At 38.1% G+C, this 17,747-nt stretch overlaps 1 protein-coding gene across 1 annotated transcript in view; it reads right to left on the minus strand.

Moving 5' to 3' along the window:
• The window catches only part of LOC148943530 (salivary peroxidase/catechol oxidase-like), a 171,675-nt gene that overhangs the window by 104,854 nt on the left and 49,074 nt on the right, over positions 1-17,747 (minus strand). Inside the window, exons 3-4 of the mRNA XM_089101013.1 lie at positions 7,218-7,388; positions 4,324-4,541 (exon numbers count right to left, since the gene is read on the minus strand). Coding sequence (XP_088957139.1) covers positions 4,324-4,541; positions 7,218-7,388 — 389 coding nt within the window. The remainder of the gene's footprint in view (positions 1-4,323; positions 4,542-7,217; positions 7,389-17,747) is intronic.

Consider the following 17,747-nt stretch of genomic DNA (forward strand, 5'->3'; position numbering starts at 1 on the left):
AAGGGTTTCCCTGTAGTAGCTTAGAGTCAATAGACCTAATCGATTTACTTATACGGTATGTCTGTATCTCTCCATTAATTACATTTAAATTACAAAGTCTTATAGCCTAATTAGTTCGCAAGTTTTCACCCAATTTGTGACTCGCGCCATTTGTAGCGATATAATTTCTTCGTGTGTGCCTATATAAATGTGGCTGTAAAAGAAAAGGACTGGGCTTGATTGCGGTAATAAATATTGACCGCGTCAAATCTAATATCGTACTTTAAAACTGCGAACTTGCACCTTATAAGTTCTCCGATAGCACCGCTTATAGTGCCAAAGATTGTGCCATCGAGCCCTGCGCCACAACAATGGGGAGTGAAGTAAATTTATAACCGCGCCACCCTCAATTATTGAGAGAAAATAGCATTTGTAGCCATATAAATGTGACCTCTTTTTTCGAGCGATCTGGAGATCAGATTCCCTGAGAACGTGCCTTTGGAGACATGCGAACTAATTAGCTATCATTAGGCTAGATACGGACACATAAAATGAAATAAACACAGGTAAAAAAACAATAGATTTATTGAGACTTACATATTTAGGTGAACAGCAATGAGTCACTTCAAATGACAATAACGGTGACTGAGATACAACAATCAAAGAATTGCAAGATCGGACGCCGAAATAATTCTATCTAAGTGGTCCTGATTCTGAATTATGAATCTTTTCAAAAAGCACTTTTACCCCACTATCAAACGTAGTTCTTTTGTCCTGCGCTGTAAGGACTGGCTCGCAATTGGCTCGAGTGGCCCAAGGATGCGAACCCTTCGTCCAATAAATTGTTTTAAATATATTTCTGAAGATTCAAACGTTCACACGGTTCTTATCATTTAAACTTCCTTAGAAATATTGTGCGTAGCACCTTTTTTATTGCCCGCTCTCTTAGCGAAATCCAAAGCTTGGATAGCGCCGTTCTTTGTCTGTTTCTAACTCCGTATTTTTTTTCTTTGCTGATTAAGGACTTTTCATTTTTGAAACTAGATTTAACTTAATTATAGGAAGTCAGAATTATCTTTAGAAAGAAGGAACTTTATTTTGGTATTTTAAATACATCGCATTTTACTCACGGTACACGACAACCTTTCCATAAAAACCTTATATGCCCCCAGGGCATAACTTACAACCGTTGCCCTGAGGGGTGTGGGGGATTTTTCATCTTCAAGGACATAAGTTCTAGAAGTTTCAACTACGTTGAACAAAATGGCTATCTCAAAATTTTGATTGGATGTGTTTGGGGAAATGGTGTGCGTCAGAGGGGGGTTAGTTGCCCTCCAATCACTTCTGGCTATTAAAAACGGCACTAGCCCTTTCAATTTTCAATCGAATGAGCCCTTTTTGAAGTTTCTACGACAGCACTATCTATAAAAACCTTATATGCCCCAGGGAATAACTTACAACCATGGACCTGAGGGATATGGGGGTGGGGATTCATCCTCATAGACCTAATTTCCAGAACTTTAAACTACGTTGAAAAAAATGGCTATCTCTGAATTTTGAATGGATGTGTTTGAGGAAATGGTGGGTGTCAAAGGGGGGTTAGTTGTCCTCCAATCACTTTCGACTATTAAAAAGGGCACTAGCCCTTTCAATTTCCAATTGAATGAGCCCTTTTTGAAGTTTGTACTACATCGCTCTCTGTGAAAACCTTATATGCCCCCAGGGCATAACTTACAACCTTTGCCCTGAGGGGTCTGGGGGGTTTGTCATCCTCAAAGACATAATTTCCAAAACTTCTAACTAAGAACAAAATGGCTATCTCAAAATTTTGACTGCTTGTGTTTGAGGAAACGGTGGAAGTGGGAGACGGGTTAGTTGCCCTCTAATCACTTTCCACTATTAAAAAGGGCACTAACCCTTTCAATTCCCAATCGAATGAGCCATTTTTGAAGTTTTTACGACAATGCTTTCTATAAAAACCTTATTTGCCCCCATGGCATAACTTACAATCCTTGCCCTGAGGGCTGTGGCGGGGTGTCATCCTCAAAGACCTAATTTTCAGACCTTTCAACTACGTTGAATAAATTGTCTATCTCAAAATTTTAATGGGATATGTTTGGGGAAATGTTTGGCGTGAGAGGGGGGTTAATTGCCCTTTAATCACTTTCGACTATTAAAAAGGGCACTAGCCCTTTCAATTTCCAATCGAATGAGCTCTTTTTGGAGTTTTTACGATAGCACTTTCAATAAAAACCTTATATGCCCCCAGGGAATAACTTACAACACTTGCCCTGAGGGAGAAGGGGGGGGGGATTCATCCTCAAAGACCTAATTTCCAGAACTTAAAACTACGTTGGAAAAAATGGCTATCTCTGAATTTTGATTGCATGTGTTTGGGGAAATCGTGGGCGTGAGAGGGGGGTTATTTGCCCTCCAATTACTTTCTACTGTTAAAAAGGGCACTAGCCCTTTTAATTTCCAATTGAATGAGCCCTTTTTGCAGTTTTTACTACATCTCTCTCTATAAAAACCTTATATTCCCCCAGGGCATAAATTACAACCTTTGCCCTGAAGGGTCTGGGGGGTTTGTCATCCTCAAAGACATAATTTCCAAAACTTCTAACTAAGAACAAAATGGCTGTTTCAAAATTTTGATTGCTTGTGTTTGAGGAAACGGTGGAAGTGGCAGACGGGTTAGTTACCCTCTAATCACTTTCCACTATTAAAAAGGGCACTAACCCTTTCAATTCCCAATCGATTGAGCCATTTTTGAAGTTTTTACGACAATGCTTACTATAAAAACCTTATTTGCCCCCATGGCATAACTTACAATCCTTGCCCTGAGGGCTGTGGCGGGGTGTCATCCTCAAAGACCTAATTTCCAGAACTTTCAACTACGTTGAATAAATTGTCTATCTCAAAATTTTAATGGGATGTGTTTGGGGAAATGGTTGGCATCAGAGGGGGGTTAATTGCCCCTTTAATCACTTTCAACTATTAAAAAGGACACTAGCCCTTCGAATTTCAAATCGAATAAGCCTTTTTTGAAGTTTCTACGACAACACTTTCTATAAAAAACATTATATTTCCCCAGGGCATAACTTACAACCCTTGCCCTGAGGGCTGTGGGGAGTGTCCTCATGAAAAAACATAATTTCCAGATCTTTCAACTACGTTGAACAAAATGGCTATCTCAAAATTTTGATTGGAAGTGTTTGGGAAAATGATGGGCGTGGAAGGGGTGTTAGTCGCCTTCCAATCACTTTTGGTTATTAAAAAGGACACAAGCCCTTTCAATTTTCAATCGAATGAGCTCTTTTCGAAGTTTCTACGACAGCTCCTTCGATACGAAGTGCCCTGGTCTAAAACAAATAAATAAATAATACATTCATACAATTTATATATATATATATATATATATATATATATATATGTATATCTATATATATATATATATATATATATATATATATATATATATATATATATATATATATATATATATATATATACTCTCAAACGAGCAGTTATTGTATACTTTATTATTTTTTTCTCAAAAACGGCTCCATATTCTTTTTTTTTAATTGGCACTCTGGCATTTTCTTACCTGAACAAAGAACTACTCTGGTAAAAAATCACATGAATGACGTCATGTTTATGAGCACATTTCAAGAGCATAATGTACATCATTTCCGCCCCAGAAATGGTTGCATCGTTTTTAGTATCTGCGATGCTTGCAAAATTACAAAAAACTTTTTTTTTAGCTAATTATAAAATGCCCAGTGTAATTAGTCTGTTTGCAAATGGCATTTTAAGCAGTTTCATAATGCCTAGAGGATAAAAGCATAAATTGACAATTGCTCAAAATGAACAAACTGGACCATCAAATGAGACAATATCAAGAGGACGACAAGAGAAATGTAAATATACAATGGGTAAAAATCAAAGACCTAGACCATCAAATGTGGCAAGACCAATTTGAGCAGCTAAGGCAAAGGGGATTGAAAAACTATCTGAAGTAAAGATATACGAAAGTGGATAACAGAGAAATATGCAGTTGGAATACTTGCGACAACGACAATTAGAACGAGTCAAAAACGAAAGTGAAGAACAAAAAATATATACGGCTAGAAAATACGCAGCAGCGAGACTGACGAGTCAAAAACGAAATTGAAGAATAGAGAAATATGAGGTTACAAGACAGGCGACAGCGAAGATCACAACGGATACTTTGTATCCCATTCCAATTACCCTTGTTTGAGCAATCTTGTTTAACCCATTGGTTACAAAAAATTAAATCTGTCGTGTTTCCAATGGTAATTAGAATAGTTAACGTCATCTTACCGTCAGCATATTGTGGAGGTATAAGTCTTCTGAATGGCGCTAAGGCTGAGCCCCAATGACTCATTTCAAGGTTATTGCAGCCTGAATTATATTCTCTATAGCGTTTGACCTCACAATTGGAAGACTTGAGATAATCTGGGCAATATTTGTCAATAATTGTTTTTGACGTGTCAATCATCGGTAAGGCATAATAGATTTCATCATTTGTTAAACTGTACCTGAAATTAAAAGGTGACCTGAAATTAAAGAAATCGTGACTAGACAAATCTTACTTGGAAAAAATTCCATGAAAGTAAAAGTGTTAATTTGCCAAACGTGCTTGAAATACTTAATAATTGCAGGATAAATATAAAGGACTTGTTAATTTAAAATAATTAAAAAAAAAATAATTCATGATCCAAAACACATTGGAGAATAAGTTTCGTAATCCAACCTAAAAATTTTGCATACAATATAAAATAAATAAGAATCAGAATATGTGAAACCCCAAACTCATTAAAATATTCTATATGAAACACAGGTCACATAAATAAGCTTCTATAACATCTATCTATAACATTTCAACCTTTCTACTAAAGCTGGGCAACTTTCTACTAAAGCAATGGGATCAAAATATTGTGGGACAATAAAAAAGATTGCAAAAAATCGCAAAAATATATTAAATTGGGAATGACGCAACGAGAGGGATTTTTTTAAGGGGGAGGGAGTGCTTGAAGTATTTGATTTTTATTTTTGTAGCCATGACTCATGTTGGTTTATACCATTTAGTATCTATCTATCATGTGTGTGGCATTTCATATTATTGTATGATTTAGATTTAGTTAAAGTTATGCAACTTTATTATGTTTGATTTTGTTCCGCAATTCTTATATTGTTTTATTATCCTTATTATGTACCATGTTTTGCTATGTGTGTTATTATCATGGGCTATCGTTTTGTGTCATTTTTTTTTCATGACCCAAAGCTGCTTTTGTCTGGCCCAAAGCTGCTTTTAAAAATATTACGTATATGATTGGGTTCAACTCCTAGTCAATACCTCGCTCTTTACGCTAAGGTTTTTTTAGTACTTTCATAAGAGCTATTTATTCTAATTAACGGCCTTTGTGATTAAGGGGTCATTCTTAAAGAATTAAAAAAAATCGAACTTTAGCGTAAAAAGCGAGGTATTGACTAGGGGGGTGAGCCCCCCTAATAAACGTAATAAAAATCTACGAATGAAGAATTTCATTACGTAAGTTAATTCGTAAGTTATTCGTAAGTTAATTCGTATATTTATTACTAATAAGAACGTTCGTAAATAAAATTAAACAACTTTCGAGAAAGCCATTTAGCCAAAAAAAAGTAAAATTAATATGCAAATTTCGTTTTAAGTATTTATATACGGTGAACCAAAATTAAAACCTGCATTAATTTAAAAACTTTCAGAAATTAAAAAAAACAAGTTTTTTTAACTCAAAGCAAGCAGCGACAATAAAACTTAAAACGAACAGAAATTATTCCATATATGAAAGGGACTGTCTCCTCCTCAACGCCGCGCTCTTTACGCTAAAGTCTGACTCTTTCTCACAATTCTATTTTCTAGAACAATAAAAAACCTTAGCGTAAAGAGCCAGGTGTTGAGGAGGAGACAGCCCCCTTTATATACGGAATAATTTCTGTTCGTTTTAAGTTTTAATGTCGCTCCTTTGAGTTAAAAAAAAACATGTTTTTTTTATTTAACTGTTTAAAACGAAATTATGGAAGTGTTTTTAATCTTTACTATTAGATCTAAGGATTTTCAATATGTATTAATCATAGCACAAATTGGACTCATGACCCCGCCAAAGGAAACTCTCACCGCCAATTTTTCAGCAGAAAGGAAGGCAGGTTTTTTTTCTGATCGGCTCGAACAACATATAAGACAAGTTTCTCGGGAGAATAGAATGGTGATTTTAAAAGATGTATGCCCATTCAAAGACCTTAGCACAATAATACCTAGATCCGCTTGAAACGTATAAGGAATGTACCTCTAGCCAAGGAAAGCAGAGGAGACAGATTTTTAGAAGTTCACGCCACTTCAAAAGGAAACTTACAGCATTGCCCAAATCCCCTAAAAAGTTTTGGGGCACATAGTTGAAATCAAGGACAATCAGCCAAAGACATATTACACCGCCGTTCGATTCTGTAGTCAAATTACCGGCAAGCTACCACCAAAGTCGCCAATCTTGGGCAATCAATGCTGAAAATCAATCAAATAATTTTGCAATTCCAACTTCAGTTTTCTGCAATAATTGAATTTCTTTTTATAATTAACTCGAAACTTCTCCTCCCACTCTAACAACGCCCCTTTTCAATAATTTCATTGTTTTTTTTTAACCTTTGAGTTGCTTTTGCTGTTTGCATCTAACCCAAGGTTTACACAGAGGATCAAGCAGGCAGGTAGAGACGGTGTTGAAATGCACTCATTGTCACAATTTACCTGCCAATTTTGACGAGTTTAATTTTTTGGTCAAGCCATTTTTAGAGATAAGGAAATTCAAATTATATTTTGCATCTGAGCAATTTTTTCGATGATTTTCTAAACACAACAGTAACTGCAATGGCAGACGCAGTTAGTATTGAAAATGATTTGACAGAGAAGTTGACCAGGGCTGTTCAGTTCAACAAAATTATTTACTAGAAAAGGGATACAAAAATGCAGCTTTGGTTCAGAAACCTTGATAGTAAAAAACATCCTCCAGCCCCACTTTAACCACTCTCTTTCAACTTTGAATATTTTGCCAGTAATCAGACTACATTTTCTTTCTGGAGACATGGTGTGCGTGTTTCACCTTTCCTAATTACAGCTTCGAATTCAAAGATAATATCATGTTTAATCAACGTTTGAGCCTAGAATAGGTTTCAATTATACTTACTCGTGTGCTAAAATACGCGTTATTTCCTCAATAACTTGAGCTAGTTGGTTTATCTCTTGAGTTTCGAAGCTGTTTTTTCTTGGAGACTCATAGCCAAGTCGTTCTCTGGCCTTATAAAAGGCTGAATTTACATCTGCATAGCTTATACAAACACCAGTTGAACCTTCGAAACTATAAAAGAAACACAACTAATTCAATGGAAAGTGAAAAGTGTTTCACGCATTTACTTCATAAAACAGCAAAGTTTGTGGTTTGATAGGGAAATGGAGAACAAGTTAGTGATTCCAAAGAAAGCAAAATATAACGAAAAAGATGGTGCTGTTCCCTGAGCCTTATTCAATGTCAGTGTCATTGAAAACTAGAGCACGCAGAAAATACAAAATGCCAAAACTCATAACCAAAGCGACAAAGAGAGATTACTGTCTAATACTTCCATGTTTAAAAAATATGCTTCCATTCCACGGGTTTATTTTCGTCATTAAAAAAGAAGAAGAAGTTTTAAGTAGAAAGGGGGGTCCGACTCGTGACAGTACACCATATATGGGCATAGAGTCCCTAGGGAGAACACCTGTGGTGTCACTCGTGACGGGGCACCAGATATGGGCATGGAATCCCCAGGGAGAACCCGTTTCCAAGAAATCGATTGCGTAACCTAGTTTAACCTCATGAGCTCGTGACAGTACACCATATATGGGCATAGTCTCCCTAGGGGAAATGGATTTCTGAGAAATTGATTGTGTAATCGATTGGGAATTTCATTGATCTAGGACTCATGACGGGGTTCCATTTTTGGGCATCGAATACTGAACGAAGACCATGCTATCATCTACAATTGACTCTAACGCCGAACGAGGCTCCATTTATTCATGGTTTATTAATATCTTATGGATAATGTCAAAGTCGATTTATTTGTTGTTGTTGTTGTTGTTGTTTGGCCAAGTGTAATGACACAGGGGATGATTTACATAATCGCTAGGGGAATGTATTGATCTAGGGGAACTAAATTTCAAAGGTCGATTTATTTGTTGTTGTTGTTCGTCCAAGTGCACGCTAGGGGCGAATGTTATGATCCAGGAATAGGAAACAGGATCACATGTCTCCTTCTAAGCCAATCAGAGACTCGGTTACATCTCCTTCTAGACCAATCAGAGGCTCGCTTACATATGGTTTTCCCCATTACATCGCAATTCGCCCTTGGGATTTCGTATATAACGGACATGCGTTGTGATTAAATTATCATATAGTTCTGTGACACAATGGATAGAGCACATGAAATTATTGATAAGGAAACTTTGTATACAATGATTAACAATGTGAGTACATTTTCATTTTTTATTTTCAAATAAAATTATTTTCTATGGTCACCCTCCAGTATATTTAGGTAAATCCCCCCCACTCTAACACAAACTCCCCCATGCTATCTTTATACTCGCTAGAAAACGTCAAATATGTTCTTTTTACCACATAAACCTAACCCCCCTCAAAACCCCCCCACTGTTTTTACAACTATAATTCTTGCAAATGGAATAATTCTCTTTTTTCGATAAATTCTTGCTTTCTGTATTGTGATCTTTTCTGTAACTGACTTCTGTCAATTCTTAGACATTATGCCGCTATGTTTTGACATAAGCTCTCCGCGCAAGGCTATAAATAATTTGTCACCCTTTTCCTGTGTGTTTACGATGGCGGCCTAACCAAAGAGATTGTTTTTCTTCGTCAAATTAAAAACAGTTTCACGCAGAAAGATATTACTGTTAACTAAGCTAGGCCTATGCAACTTGTATTTGGAGGAGTGAAACGAGTTATTTCCCAAATTAAGATCTAACAATATTTTTTAGGACATTGCTGAAAAAGGGGGGGGACATGCCTCAATTCTATCGCCATCATTGTAAAGTGAAAAAAACAAAACTGTTTCTTCGCGTTAGGGCAGTAAGAGGGCCGAGGGTTTCTAACAAAAAAGATAGCTTTATTATATGTACTGCATAGATACCATTTACATCCAAGATTGTAATTTAGGCCTATAACCTGATAGGCTAACAATCTTTTTTTATTTTAAAAGCCAATAGAGCCTCAATTCTATCACCATCAATGTAAAGTGAAAAACAAAACTGTTTCTTCGCGTTAGGGCAGTAAGAGGTCCGAGGGTTTCTAAGAAAAAAGACAGCTTTATTATGTGTACTGCATAGATACCATTTACATCCAAGATTGTAAATTTATGACCTATAACCTGCTAGGATAACAATCTTTTTCTATTTTAAAAGCCTATAGACGGGAAACATTTAAAAAAATCATTTCTCAGCAAGGTAAAAATAGGACCATTTCTCGCAAATTTTACCTTTTTGCTTTGCTTTTGGCTTAGGGGGAGGGGGCTTCTTAGTGATAAATGCTTTCTACACAAAATTATGGTTAGTGGGGGTGGGGATACTAATTTTTCTTCTTTAAAAAAGGGTGAAATTATTTCCATACTAAATTTTTTCTCTTTTTTTAAGGATAATTATGAAGAATGTGTGCCCCCTCCATCGAAGACAGCAAGAAAGGGTGAGGCAGCCCATATTCAGTCTGGGCAAAAACCAAAAAGAGAATGGGCGGCTTCTCATAATAAGGCGATCCCCGCCGTCTCATCTGTGCAATCCCGTGACATCACTGGCTCGACTGCACAAGTCCGTTCTGTCATTGGCCCTGCTGCACAAGCCGCAGCCCAATCTGCACTAGAACGTAACGCCGCCGGCCCGTTCACTCTCCATCATGCCTTGCCTTCAAGAGCTGCCCCACATACACAAGGTCAGGAGGTACAGCATGCTTCGTCTGGGCCTTCGGGCACTCAAATACAGCCGGGATATAAAAATGTGAGCATTTTTATTACCTAACTTATAGAAATATCTAAACAAACCCATTTTTCATCGCGCTGTAAAAGTGTGTGTGTCTCAGAGATATTAAAATATTAACTCCCCGCCCCAACCATTGTTTTAAATTTCTCTGCACACCCCCCTATCTCAGAGATATCTAAATATAATGCAATTTTTTTTGTTTTTGCTTTGTCAAAGAAAACCACTCTTTTCTTCTAATCTTTCCTATTTTCTCTGTCCCCCACTGTAGTCCATAAACTGTTGCTATTTCTTAATAATATTTTTCATTAATTTCTAGTGTTATCAATTACTGATCATAGATTGACTAGATTCTTTTAAGTCAAAGCAGAATGCTATTTTTCGCTAGAATATTATAGTTTAAGGATTCGTTCTTCTAACAATCGACTCATTTCATCAGTCGATCAGTCAGTCAGAGCCTGTCAAAGATATTTTAAAAAAAATGCTCCCCCTTTTTAAATCAGGTCAATTATCGTATACAAGGAGGGGGAGGGGTGGTCCCTGTGGCGGCAGGGAAGTGCCGCAGGGCCCGAGAAGCACCGGTGGGCCCGGGAAGCACCGCGGGGCCCGGAAAGCCCCGCGGGAAGCGCTGCGGTGGCCCGCTGGGGGGGAGTTGTTTGAACAAAATATAATTGCCTTCTATGTATAGCGTTTTAGATTTTCGTTAAGTTGGAACTTTCAGAATATCGATTGACTAGTGTATATGCTACTGCTATTAAGCGTGTTTTAAATAATAATCCATTTTTTTTGAAAACACAGTAGGGGTGATTTAGACACTTTGAAAATAAACTATATTTCATTTATAGGTTGCATTGGTCCCATACTTACCATCTACTCCCTGCACATCAGTCGGAGAAGGAGAGGACGCACTTGTGGACTTCCACAACAATTCAACATGGGACGGTATCATTAACGATATTCTAGATAATATTGATGAGTTTTTAGCTGATTTTTTTAATGTTGATTATAGCGCAGTTGAGCAGGGGGACTTACCTTTGCTGAGTCCAAACACCTTGCAGCTTTTAGATGATTTTACCCGGGAATTAACAGGGAATCCTCCTCCTCTAGCTCCCGATAGCCTACTTCCACTTCAATCGAATGAAGTGGATTCCCATAGCCCTATTATTGAACAATGCGGAGGGGGAGGGGGTGTTGATAATATACACGAGGGGGAGGAGGGGGGTAATAACCAATCTACAACTTTTCCTAAATTCCACTTATCAAATACAATTTTAAATACAATAGTTGTCTACACTGCAAATTTTGAAGACCCATTTAATTCGCTTTTGAGCGTTAATTTTGTGTTTGACCCCCTAGAAATTGTGCATGACTATGAAGATAGAATTCGTGCACTGCTGGAGAAACAAATTCAATTATGGGGAGGGGGGAGGGATTCAATTAAGGTTTCAATTGTTTTAAAGGTGTTTTATTTAAATGAGGAGAAAAGTAAAGTTTACCACCATTATATACACTCCGAGATGCGTGTGATTTATCCAAATTTAGAGAATTTTGAGGTTGCCTTTTCCGAGTGTATAGGTCATATTATTATGCATTTTGAGAATTAAAACGAAAATGGGAGCGGCTCTGTAGTTCTTTATGTTGAAAATTTAAGTGTTAATATTTGTAAATTTAAGAAAGATTTTATTTTAAGAGGGGGAGTGGGCCGAGGGCAATTGAATTAAAATATAATCCTGATCTAGAAGGATGTAAAGGTGTCCAGCGGATCTGTTTTGAAACAGATCAAAAATGTGTCAAGTATGCTTTCTCATATCAGCATTCGAGTCTCTAGTACGTGACGCTACCAAGACAAATTTAGACGATTGGGTTGTACATGGGTAGGATGGGTCCGATTTTTCCATTATAGACTTCACCTGTTTAGAGGAAAGATACCCAGTAATGCTTAGGTCCATTGATATTTTTGAAAGGATCAATGCCCGTTTAAATATCAGCGTTACTGTGGTTCTGTTTGAAACTGAATTTGAAGATGGGGTTCGTTTTAAAGAGAAGGGGGTGGTGTTTCCTGTAAGGAGTACGTCAATTGAATTGGTCATACATTGGTTTTGGTTGTTGTCCACAACACCATCTGGTGACCTAGCCAATTCAATTGGCTATTTTCATCCAATCACAGACATCAGTAGAGTTCTGGGGGAGGGTAAGAAAAGGGGGGTATGTTTCTACTGTCCGACATGCCTCTCTCAATTCCGTAGCGATATAAAATTACGGGATCATATGAAGCACTGTAGACGGCATGTCTATCAGACAGTGGAAACGGTTTCAGGGGATAGGGCCATTTTACGCCTCAAAAATTTTGAAAGTACCCTCCTCCAGTGCAACAAAATATGTTTGGATTGTGAGGCTAAGCTGGTGGAAGTGAACGATCCTGGATTTTCAAGCCGAATCAAGGAACATCAAGCTATTGCAGTGTCATATCCCTATGCCCAAAGAGAAAATTCTAACACCATGCAGGTGTTAAAAATGGTAGACACATTAGATGAGGGAGAGTGTGTGATCAAGGCACTGACTAAATTAATTGGCACGGCTACTGGCTCTATTTCTCGTTTGAGAAATACATATTCTCAAACGAGGTGTTGTCTGCAGAGGATCGTCTCGATATTAAAAATAAAAAAATATGTTGGGTTTGTAAGGGGGAGTTTGAAGAGGGGGTTAAGGGGACTACCGGTAAAAGTGGGGCGGGGAGGGGGAAAGTTAGGGACCATAATCACTTGTGGCAGGAAATATCCTCGGGGGTTAGTAAATTTAGAGAGGTTGCGAATCAATCGCGTAACTTAAACGTTAGCCAGCAGTTTTTTTATCCCTGGTTATATCCAAATTTCAAATTATGATTTAAAATTTATTTCACCGGCACTGGCATATGTGCACAGGGAGGGAGGGGGAGTAGATAGTCCATGGGTAAATAATTCATTTACCTATAACCTTATTCCCAAATCGGCCGAGAAGTTGTTGCTTCTCGAGCTGAAATGGCAGGTAGTAAATAATGGGCTTACGTGTTGGAATAAAATCAGGTTTGTAGCCTCGTTTTGTTTTTTTCCCAAAGCTTTGGGTCAATTGATTCAAGCGCAGAAAAGCGACAATTTTGATAGTTTTCCTGTGCTTAAAAAGCACTTTCCAGACATCTAAATATACGACCTATTGACCTGCAGAGGTGTATACGCAAACGACTATTACTATTCTGGCGCTCGCTTAAGCGAGGTGAAACTACCTCCAATTGAAGCTTTTTACAATTCACTCACCAACAGTTAATGCACAGCCGAGGACTATGAGTTTGCCCAGAAGGTCTGGGCTAAGGGGAATTGTAAAAATGGGTGGGATTATTGTAGACTGTACCTGGCCAGTGATGTTTTAACTCTGTTGGACTTAGTGTGAAAAAACACTGACCAGATCAATTCAGAGTTTGGGCTAGATATAGGTTATTATTTTTCCACGCCCCATTTGGTGAAGGCTTTGATCTTAAAAATTATTAGGGAGGACATAGACATAGTAACCAATATAGACCAGCACCTTTTTGTAGAGCGTTCAATGCGGGGAGGGTGGGTTTATCATGGGTACCGCGTCTTGTCAACCGATCCGAGTGGACAAAAAAGCTACGGTGCAAAGTCAAATGCAGTGTTCTAGGACATGAACTCATTGTACCCCTCGGCGATGTCCCACAACTCATTGCCGTTTTGGATCTATCAATGGCTTGAGAATCCTTTTGAGTTACCCGATATTACCAGCGTCAAGGAAAATGAGCCATAAGGATGGTTCTTTGAAATTGACGGGCATATTCCACTGGCGCTTTACGATTCAGTCAGAGATTTAGTTTTTCCCTGTATCAATCGACCCATGAGCAGGGACTCACTGAGCCCCAACAATCGGTCACTGGTTGAGGATATGGGGATGCACTGGACCCCCTCTAAGCAAAAACTGATTGCTGATTTGGACCCTAAGGAGAATATCGTTGTTCACCATGTACTTTTGGACTGGATTGTGACCAGTGGTTTCAAGATCACCAAAATATATAGCGTTTTGAAGTTCAATCAGAAACCATACTTAAAAATTTTTCTTAAAACTTTTATTGATAAGCAATCTAGGGCAAACTGCAAAGTAGAGAAGGAAATGAACAAACTCATTCTAAATTCAGCGTTTGGCAAAATGTGTGAAAGCGTACGTAACAGATCTCGATGCGACGTCGTGACTGATCCTCTAGAGTGTGCACGAATTATTGCCGACCCCAATTTTACATCGTTCACGAGCATAGAGGCTGGCATGGTTCTTCTACACAGGAAAAGGAGAAATGTGGTACTGAACAAGAATATAGCAGGAGGTAGTTCAGTACTTGAAATTTCCAAAAAGCTCATGTTGTCGTTCCTTCACAATGTGTGCAAGGTACAGGGGCCACGGGTGGGGGAGGCTCAGGTTTACTATTGGAATACTGTATCCTTGCTGTTAAAGGTAAAAACCAAGCATTTGTTGGGGGATTTAGAAAACGGGGAAAACATCATCTTGCGGATGGATTTCACCAACTGGAGTTCGTCCTTCTACCCTAAGTCGGTGAAAAGTCAAGCCCCCAACCAAGTACTAATGTTAAAATTGAAGACGGGGACTGATATAATATACAGGGGGGTGCTTCCGGGCCCCACAATTTATAGTGCTATCACACATAATAGGAATTTACAACAGGCCTGTAAAGGGGTGCCTACACACTTTATAAGGAGCATTTTCTACATGGGCGTGTACAGAGACTGTGTAGAAAGTAGCCTAGTGCCGAGAGCACAAGTGCTTGCAATTCGCTCTCTACAGTATAAAAATTATACTTTGAGAGTGGAAAAAAATGCAATGTCATGTATAGCCGACAAAGTCTATGTGCTCGAGAATTGTGTAAGTGTGCTACCTCATGGCCACTCTCTTATTTCAGTTTGAGTTGAATTCATGGACTATCGCAATCAACTTGGTCTGGATAAATTAACCTAGCCACTAACCAACTAACCTAACCACTAACTACCACTCAACCCGTTCATAAATTAACTAACCCAACCACTCAAACCTTTCATAACTTAACTAACCCAATCTAACCACCTCAACCACCTTAACCCAACCCAACCTGCAGCAGCAGTGACGACGAATATTGTACTGTTTCACCCCCGTGGCTCCCGGGGGGGGGCCCCGCCCGCGGCCGGCCCCGGGGGTTGGGGGTTCCCGCCTGCGGCCGGCCTTCGGCCCCGCAGCCCCGGGGGGGGGGGACCCCACTTTTAAATTCATAATGTTCAACTGTGCTATCTAAATTTTTTAAAGTTCAAGTTCAAGTTCCAAGTGTTTTTTTTTTGTTTTCAAGTGCTGTTGTACAAAAAGTGTGCTACTGTTTTCTACTGTGCTAATGTACATAAAGTGTTCTTGCTGGACAAAAAAAGTGTTTAAAGACAATAAGGGTTGCTGTTCTTGCTCTTGCTGTTCATGTTCATGTACAAAAGTGTTTTTTTTTTTATAAATGTTGTACATAAAGTGTCATTTTTATCGATGTTGTTCATGTTCATGTTGAACAAATAGAGTTTTCATGTTGCAAATAAATGAAATTGAAATATTGTTTTTTTGTTGTTCTTGTTAACGAAGATATATCTATGGGAAAATTATTACTACTACTTATTCACTGGACACGTATGATTTACAGCTAGTTATAGTCCAACTGTTGTCAGCAACAGCAGCATTTATTAATTTAAAACACCCTTTAGATAATTACTGTGTGGTCCCTCAATGTCGGGGAAAGCAACACTTTTAGCTAAAATAATTCAAAATTGTCAGAAAATGTTTTTGGAAAAACCAAAGAAAATTTATTATTGCTATAGTATTTGGCAGGAGTCCTACGATCAAATAAAAGCTATTGCCACAACCATACCAATACAATTCATACGAGTACTTGATGTTTTCAATAGTATTGAACCGAACTCGTGGCTGATTATTGAGGATTTGGCTGAATCCATTGAACAGTTCTCACAGGAAATGCTAAAACTGTTCACAGTTCGCTCCCACCATGAACACATTTCCATAACCCTAGTTCTACACAATCTGTTTCATCAGAGCAAATGTATGCAAACCCTGGCATTGAATTGCACCATCTTTATTATCTATCGAGTTGTTTGTGATTCTAGCTCGCTAATAACTCTCAATAAACAGAAGTACCCTGGTACCCCAAAAGTTGTGCTCTCACTGTACACGCAGGCGACTAATAAACCCTATGGGTATATTTTGCTGGGTTTTAATTAAAGCACACCCAACGATCTACGCATAGTTAGTGAAATTTTTGACAATGAAACTACTGTATATCTTCCGGTGAACAGCAGAAAAGACAATTAGTTGACATTGTGACACCGAAGGAACTACAAGAACAACGGCATTTATTTTCTGTTTTAAGTACATCAAAACCCTTGCTTAGGAAGGCCATACTCAAACATAGTGTTGACAATGATTTCATTAATCTAATATCTGAACTTTGTTTAAATTTAACCGAGGGTAATGTTCAACTGCCAGAAGGTGTTAGACAACAGACAAAGCAATATCGTTCCACTGTAAGTGCCTTGGCTTGTAAAAACAAGGGAATATTTTTTTAAAGAAAACGTCTCCTTTAGGCGGGCGGTAGCTTTTTCACACTTTTACTACCAATAATTGCAGGACTTGTAAACAGTTTTATCTAGAGAATGGCTAAACCCTATAAATTGACACCATTTGAACTTGTCCTCTCGCCCGTCGAACATTTTGAAGACAATCTAAGCAAATTCATTAATGATGAGAATATTGCCGATGACCAAGAACTTTTTTTACTTCAAGATGCATTGCAACTTGTGGACAAACATAAAACTTATCGTGAGAGACCCGCCCCTGTTACCGTCATCACCGATCCATCTAAACAGAAAACATCTCCTCAAGATTCTGCAGCAGTGCAATCAAAAGAGAAGGAACTGAATTCAATTGTATTGAAAATCAGAAACCTATTGCCACTGACCTATCGTGAACAGAGTAAAAGAGTATGATCTTATCTTATGTTAGAAACTGGCGGTGAACATCAAATTAAAACTGACACCACAAGGAAGCAAATCATAATTCAGGGAAAGGGTTATAATCTAGTTGATTTAATTTGTGATATGGTGACGAATCGTAAAGGACTTTTATCATTTGACAATAATCTATATACCTTTCTAAGTGTATCAAACTTTCCCAAACGTCTTATTGGCAATAAGCAAATTCTTAAGAAACTAAGAGAATATAGTCCTCCAACAACGCCAACACCAACACCATTTAAAAAAGAAGAAGATTCAATATTTGAAAATACTAGCAGCAGCAGCAGCAGCAATGATTTTATAACACCTGTGGCTGCTAGTCAAAAGCGAACACGGATTGATTCATCCTCCAGTGTGCAAAAGGGGAGTTGACGTTACACTACGTGTTTGCGTTCAAAATGGTTGAAGTTCTGAAAGGTGTCTATGAAAATATTGGTGAAGCGGGAAGTTTAAGTTCTCCCAAAACGCTTTCTAAAGTTGTCTCGGACAGTACATTGAAAAAAGCAAAAGAGTATCTAGAGAATGAACCGAGTTAAACACTGCTCCGGAATCACAGGCTTCGTGGTAAATAATATTGAAAAACTAAAGCCTTTTCCCCTCTACATGTAAAGCAAACA

This window comes from Artemia sp. Qi Xiang Cuo, chromosome 15, assembly GCF_049724085.1.
Source record: "Artemia sp. Qi Xiang Cuo chromosome 15, ASM4972408v1, whole genome shotgun sequence".
NCBI classification, from domain to species: domain Eukaryota; kingdom Metazoa; phylum Arthropoda; class Branchiopoda; order Anostraca; family Artemiidae; genus Artemia; species Artemia sp. Qi Xiang Cuo.